The 7,501-nt window shown below is 59.2% G+C and overlaps 1 protein-coding gene across 1 annotated transcript; it reads right to left on the bottom strand.

Annotated features, from left to right (window-relative positions):
- Window positions 1-464: 464 nt before the first annotated feature.
- On the bottom strand, window positions 465-6,811 carry LOC309857606 (ral guanine nucleotide dissociation stimulator-like). The gene is made up of 8 exons (XM_082750336.1): window positions 4,254-6,811; window positions 3,788-3,891; window positions 3,209-3,278; window positions 2,521-2,592; window positions 1,992-2,066; window positions 1,352-1,384; window positions 849-970; window positions 465-670 (listed from the first exon to the last, which is right to left on the bottom strand). Exons 1-8 carry the CDS (start codon window positions 4,305-4,307, stop codon window positions 634-636), a joined length of 567 nt encoding a protein of 188 aa, XP_082606462.1. The 5' UTR covers window positions 4,308-6,811; the 3' UTR covers window positions 465-633.
- Between the last annotated feature and the right edge of the window lie 690 nt (window positions 6,812-7,501).

The raw sequence follows: 7,501 nt of genomic DNA on the forward strand, positions 1-7,501 counted from the left end.
AGGACCTGCAACGTCTCCATCTCAGGGGTCCTGAGGGCTGTGTCTGCTGTTTGCCCAGATGCCTGACACAGAAATGAACCTGTCCTCTGAGGAAACGGCATTGGGAGGTGCCACCAGTAATGAGTAGTGCCACCAGAAGTGAGGAGGGCTGGCTCCTCTCCTTTCTGCCCCATTGAATAGCTGCTGACTCTGTAAGATTTCTGGGTTCAGGAATGAAGAAGAGAGTCTGTACACGTTGTACATTACCGTAGGAAATAAAAGAACCAAACGCACACGTGGGCAGGTAGAGGAGAAAATAAAAACCTTTATTATTATTATTATTATTACTACTACTACTACTACTATTATTATTTGGGTAAGAAAACTTTAATCCCAAGGGTTCTCATTCCTTTTTGTTGTTGTGGTGGTGGTGGTTGTGGTTAAATAACAACCCTTTAATTATATTCAATATTGCCCCTTCCAGAACAAGTAATTCTGTAGGGGAGAGGAAGGGGTGTTGAGCAGCGGATGGGGCTCGTGCACCACAAGTAGCCCAGGGGCCGAGGGGCAATCCTTGGCTCAGCCAGTGTGCACGGGTTCAGGTCTGATGGTGGCTGTAGCCAGTGGTCCTGGTGCTTGTGTTCTGCTGGCCAGCTAGGACCGCGGCTCCAGCTGGCATGACAGGTTGTAGCTAAGGACAGAGGGACACCTGTGAGTTGAGCAGCAGCTGGCATTCAGGAGTCCCTCCCAGGGTTTTCCCACAGCTGGTGTCTGGCTGCCCAGGGAGCCCTAGAAGGAGGATCCCAGGCGGGGCCAGCAGAAAGAGTCCACCCCGACGTCGCCTGACCCAGCTCCTGAGTGGGCCTCACCTGTCCTCCTCGCTGAGCCGCTCCACAGCCCAGAACCAGGCCGTGAATGGATGCTGGGGCTCTAGGCAGTAATTCTCTGCCGCCGCCTGGAGCAGCATGATGTCCGTGAGGACTCGGTATTCCTGGGCCGGGACAGAGGCACAGGATGCACCCTGAGCCTGGGTGGGGAAGCTACAGGGCCAGGTGAGGGCCGAGCAGCGGGACAGGGGTCGGGTCCTGGGTCTTGGCACACATGACCACCCTCCTGCATGCAACTTCGTCTGGTCCCAAACTGTTCTCAGAGGCTAGTAGAATTAGCCCCTCCTCCATCAAGGGAAGTTCTCCTTGATGCCCTTCTGGATCCCTACTGACTGACTCGATGGGTCTTGCACTTCATTCTTAGCAACCTGTCCCAGGAAATGGGAGATGGAGGGGAGTGGATGGAGCCAAGCAATGTTCTTCCCAGGGGCGTCTCTGATAGGGTCTGCCTGCCCTTCCCTACAGCCAGGGCTACGTATGCTCACCTTATTCTTTTTGCGGTGGTTGATCTCATTGCCCTGGAAAGTAGACAACCATTGTCCTTCAGAAAGAGGCCCCCGGTCAGTCCTAGCACCTTACACCCACCCGTTCTGAGGCTGCGCGTAGTCCAGGACCCCGGAGTGGGCCGCCAACCCACACACACAATGAGACTGGGGTTAGGGCAAGCCCTGGGGTCCAGAGGAAGGAAGACTGGGGGATGCTGAAAGGGCTCCCGGTCAGCACCCTGCAGCACAACACTCTGTGGTGACTGAAGGGAGCGGCAGACGCCTCAGGCAGGCAGGATCTGCTGGGCTCCTGAAGTGTGGCTGATGTGCAGGGTCCTGACTTCACTGTCCCCGACAGGCAAGGTCTGAGGGAGAGGCTGCAGCCCATGCACACAGAGCGCATGCAGCTTCACCTTCAGGATGCGCTGGTGCTTCCCCAGTCTTGGGCCACCCGTCTGGGCGCAGACTCCCTTCCCTCAGCACTGAGATGGGCAAGAGATGCCAGTTCTTAGGGGCGGCTGTGAGGCTGTGGGGAAGGGAGGTCTCCGAAGGACTCAGAGCTCAGGGCTCAGTCCGGGGACTCTCTGCTCCCTGTCCTCAGGACTCTGGTCCCTCCTCCACAATCCTCAGGCTCACCCACCTCCAGGTAGTCCTCCATTGCTGTATCAAGCACCACCAGGTCGGAGAGGAAAGTGCCAAGGTATGGGACGACACCCTGTGTCATGAGGGGTAGGTTTGGGATGAGTCCCTGTTGTCTGGTGCCCACAGGGGCCCTCCCCGAAAAGACTTCAGCGTCCTGGCCCACCCCACTTTCCCACATGGAAAAGGGCCTAGGACCCTTAGTTGCTTCCCCTGGATTCGCTTTCCCCTCACCCTCCCAGAACATCAGACTCCTCCTAATCCCCTCCAGGGCCTGCTTTTTGAAATTCAAAAAACCCCCTGGCTATGGAGCCCCGGGCCCCTCCGCAGCCCCAAATCCATTCTCTACCCAGCCTGCTAGACTCCTTCCTCCTGGTCCCCAGGAAAGAAGACATTGAGCAACTGTGGCAGCAGGCAGGAGGTGGAGCTGGAGTGGCAGGTCCCACCTGTCCTGATCTGGACGCTTCTAGCCCTCAGGGAGGAGCCCCTCTCCCCTGGCCTTGGAGGCCCTGTCCCTCAGGCACACTCACCTTCTTGGGCAGCCCCTTCCGCGCTCTCTGCAGCTGCCTCACCAGGCTGGCCAGTTTGTTCGAGGGCCGCTTCTAGAGGGCCAAGGACAAGATCCTTGAGAGCAGAATAGCCTCAGTCCCCTTGCGCCCACCGTCTTTGACTGCAGACCCTAGACGTCCGACCTACGTCTGCTGATACTGACGCTCCATTCCCCTGAAGCATGCCACGAGTCCTTCTAGAACAATCTCAGCTCCCCCATTCAGTCCATGGGGGACCTGGAGCTTGGAGCCTGGCCTCCCTGAGCCTGTTTTCCCATGGGCAGAAGGGGGAACTCCACCTACCTCCTGCGGTCTCCTGAGCACTCAGGATCCTCTTAGCATCATCATTTTTGTGGCCCACAACCCATCCCCACCCCATCTGTGAGCAGGGGCCTGTCCTCTGGGCTGTCCGCGTTCATGTGGGCCCCCATGTGGACCTTCTCGATGGATGGACACAGAGAGACCTGAAATCTAGCCTAGGGAGTCTGGATGGGCAGCACCCGCTTGTCCCAGCCCCAGGGGGAATCTTCAGCCCAGGCTGTCAGCACATTCCTGCCAAAGGCTTCTGCTCCCCGAGGAATGCTTCAGGCCATTCCCTACTTCATCCACACAGGATCACGCCTCCTCCCACCCCTCTCCTGTCCTTGGAGCCCTGCACCTCCCGTGCTACCTTGATGAGTAGTTCCCTGCCCTGGGGGTTGCCTTCTGTGCAGAGCTGTTGGAATGTTCGGAAGCTCTTCCTGAAGAGAGGGAAAGAAGTTAGGCTCAGGGGAGTCCTAACGTGGCAGGGTAGAGTGCGAGTCCCTTTTCTTGGAGCAGCCCCGCATGTCCACGGGGCTGGCTGAGGGTTTGCTCTGGGCTGCTCTGAGCACTGGGGTCTTCGTAGGACATGGGAGGGCGTTCTCCTGGGCGTCCCCCTGGGCGTCCCTTCCCAGCTTAATTGAACAGCTCGGTTTGGGTGGGGTTCTGGCTGAACCATGGGCAGAGACTTCAGTGGCTGCCAAGTCACCACGTGGAAATATGGAATTCAGCTGAGGCCAGGGTGGGGCATGGAGGACATTGGATTTCTCAAGCAGGAGGCCTGGTGGCCTGTTCCCCAGGAAGGCTGAGAGGAGCAGCCCCGGGCCCAGGTCCTTTGGTCAGGGTTTGCTGCCTCCCAGGAGGTCCAAGCTGACTGAGGGGGGCAAAGGACAGGCCTGTGGGAGATCCCGCCTCCATCCTGGCCCCTCCTGCAGAGAAGCCTCCTCACCTGGAAACGTTGTCCCATGTCCTCTGCAGGCGGTGGATGGAGGCACTCTGCAGAGCCGCCAGGATGGCACGCAGGGAGGAGTAGTTCCCTAGGATCTGACAGGCCTGGGGGAGGGAGGAGAAGGAGCTGTCAGTGGGAGAGCAGGAGCCCCAGATGCTCGAGAGCTTTAGTGCCCCCCTCGGTTTAGGGCTCCCCCACGGGTGAAGCTGATGTCCAGGGAGCTGCAGAAGGGCACAGGTCAGCCCTAAAGAGGAACACTGCTGGCGAGAGGGAGGATTTTCCCTCACTGCAAAGGAGGCGTCACGTGGGAACTGAGCGTCCCAACGTTGGGCCATGCCCCCGGGAGGAAGAGCCTAGGGACCACAGGCCTTAGAGCAGGGCCTTCAGCCCTGAGAAGGGCGCGAGACAGAAGAGCAGTTCCCGAGGCTCAGGCGAGCCTCAGGGAGCTGGGCCTCCCACAGCATACCTTGGCCACCCGGATCCAGTGGCCCACCACCACGGCCCTGTCCCGGGCTGTCATGCTTGGGTCGCCAAGGCACGTGGTGACGATGCAGCTGGCCACAGCATTGAAGTGGGCGATGGTGGCCCGGACTGTGGGTGCCAGGTGCTCGTTGCCAGGCCTGTTCCTCCGGGACCAGACGGAGCCCAGGCACTGATGGGGCACCACCTTCTTGAACAGCTCCTAGGGGACAGGGGGAGGTGTGTTGAGCCCCACACATGTTCGCCCATGCAAGACTCATGTCCTCGGGAGGGGTCCCAGGTCAGAGCTGGAGCTCAGGAGGCTGCGAATGTGGCCGGAGCCTGCTTAGAGAGCCTGCATTTCATGCCCCTCTTCTTCTCCGAGGGAAGCCAGTGCGGGATGCCCCAGGAGCCAAGAGAGGCAAGGGAAGGGAGGAAGGCGTGTGCACCCTGATCATTCCATGTCCAGGGGGCCGCACCAGGTGGTGCTCCCAAGGGGGCATCTCCTCCTCCAAATGCTCATCCCTGCGGTCCCTGTCTCCTTACAGGTGCCCATTGTCACCTGGTGGCTGAAAGCATGGCTTTCCGTGTCTAGCCTGTCCTTCAGGACGCATCAGATGCCTAAGCCAGGTTGATGGTGCTCAGGCTCCCAGGCAGATGGGTGGGCGACCCATGGACGGGATTGCACACAGGGAGCTGCCCTCCTCCCCGCGGGGGACCAGAGCCTTCCCATTTACGGGCTCTCGCTTCTGAGTCATTGCATCTGCGTGGTACCTCTGCCTCAGTCCTTCTCAGTGCCTGTCTCCACAGTCCGCAGCTGGACAGTGAAAGCTCAGGTCTAAAAACCCTGATGGGTTTCCCCGGTCGGTTAGGGCTGCAGCTGAGATCTGGCCCTATATCCTAGGAGTCCACATCAGGGAAAAGCCGGTATAGGGCAGCGGAGAGCAGAAGAAAAGCCGGCCCTGCCCTCCTACCCTGGGGGCCCAGCTGCTCACCGCATCCATGTAGGTGAGCTGCTCTGCCACCAGCTTGGGAGGGAAGTCCAGGAGGTCAGGCTCCTTCTCTTTGAGCCGCTTCTTGGGTTGGCAGGATGCCTCTGCGGCTGGAGTGGGCTCAGTGGCACCTGCGACAGCTGGCGTGCAAACTCCCAGGCAAGCCGATGGCCCAGCCGTCTGTGCCTCAGGACCCGGCGACCATCCGTAACCTAGGAGCCCCTGTTCCAGTTCTGGAGCAGCCGGTGGAGGGGAGGCTGGCTCGGACCCTGAAGGTGATGGCTGATGCAGAGCCAGGGTTGCCTCTCGCTCCATGGGAGGCTCTTTGGCCGGCTCAGCTGCTGGAACGCGTCGCATAGCGGACACGGGGGTGGGAGTAAGGGGAACGATTCAGCCACATCACTGACACTCCATGTGCCTTTCCCTGAACAGGACGGATCCCATGGCCTTTCAAGGAATACCCAGCCCATGAGCCCCATCCCAGATGGCCTTCCCAGCTTGCAATGCCCCTTACCCTCCGCCTCAGCCTCTGTGAGCTGCAGAAGTTCCCGCTGCCTCAGCGGAACGGGGGCATGGGTGTTTAGGTCCCGGTCATGCCACGTGACGTGCACATAGGCCCCCTTGACCTCCACATGGGCAGTGTGCAGGGACTGCCCGATATCCTGCCGTGTCTGCTCAGGCCAGGTTCCCAAGATGGGACACAGAGTGCTGGGGAAAGTCAAATGTGGGGCAGAGTCAGAGACCTGGCCTTCCCTTCCTTTTCCACGCTACTCCCACAGCACCATCCTTTCGGTGTGGGCCCCACAGAATGGCGCCAGCCCACTTGCAACCCCTCTGGAGCTGTCCTTGCTGACTGCTGACCACGTGGGATGAGGGAGGGACCTCCCATAGGTCTGTCCTTTGGCCCCTCAGTCATGCATCCTCCCTGCAGACCAGTGTCTGGGCTTTGGTTGGAGGCCGACGGGTGAGTGGTCCGGTCCCCACCCTTTCTGTCCTTGGCCCCACTTGTGGTGGTCAGCGGAGGTGGATATGGATAGGGGCAGGCGGAGCAAGAATGGACCATCCAAGGGATGGCTGTTGTAGGCACCAACTCAGCCCACAATGGGCTCTGCTTCCCAGAGTGCTTGGCATCCCGTCCACACCTCTCTCGGACTCTTTGGCCTCTTCAGAGGAAGCTGCCCCACTAAGCTCTCCCATGGAAATCGAGAGTCCTGGGAGATCCATGGTTCTGAACATCCCTCGCCAGCAACATCCCCTGTCGCCTCCCACCCTGCTCTGTGGAGGCAGCAGGACCTCCTCTGGCACCCAAAGACCTATCCTGTTCTTCCTTGATCGTAGAGTGCATCCTCGTGGTCCCAAGAGAGGTGGATCCATTCATCCCTAGAGTAGGTCACAGAGATGCCCCATCTGATGAACGCTAGACATGCGTGCTTAGGATGTGGAGAGTGCCTATGTGACCCTGGGACGAGAATGGAGACCCAGACATTGTCTCTACGTTACCCATTCACTGCTCTTGGTGACTAGAGAGAGCCTGCATTCCTAGGTGCTTAAGAGCCATGATTGAATGAAATCATCCCAAACAGGACTTTGCAAATCCTGAGTGGCCCTTGGGCTGCTCTGCCTGCTCCCAGTGTCCCCTCGACCTGGGCACATAAAGGACCACAGTCAGGACCAGCTAGATGGCATCTCAGAGGTCCTTTGCCAATAGGAAAGCTGCCAGCTTTCCGTTTCCTTTCTCTAGACCCAGAAGGACCACAGGCCTGTGAGGGTTGAGCCTGAACGCGTCTTCCCTGGAGAGGGAAATGTTCAGCGCGAAGACGCCCAGCATGTCCAGCAGCCCTTTCTGCAGAGCCGGGCCCCAGAGAGGCGCGTGCCATGTTTCCTCCCATGACTCCCTGCAGTCGCCCTACGAGGTTCATCCTCTTAGCACCTCCACTTTTCCGGACAGGAGAGGGAAAGTCAGAGAGGTGCAGTGACATTCCCAAGTCCTACAACTAGTAGACGGAAGGCTCCCCCTTGTGCTGGCTATGAGGTGGGCACTCACCGAGGGAACTGGTGATCCCGGACCTGCCGGGCTGACGGGAACATCTGATAGATGGAGAACATGGTGGTGACGATTGAGAGGCTTCTATCCGGGAAGGATAGCAGCAGGGAATGTCTCCATCTCTGCACTGTGCCTTGTTTGAGCTCCAGCATCGTGCAGGCCTCGTCCGGGGACAGGGATGATGCCTTTTCCAGCAGGCAGACAAGGGGGCGGGGTGGG

Source organism: Mustela nivalis (assembly GCF_964662115.1).
Source record: "Mustela nivalis genome assembly, contig: HAP1_SCAFFOLD_938, whole genome shotgun sequence".
NCBI classification, from domain to species: Eukaryota; Metazoa; Chordata; class Mammalia; order Carnivora; family Mustelidae; genus Mustela; species Mustela nivalis.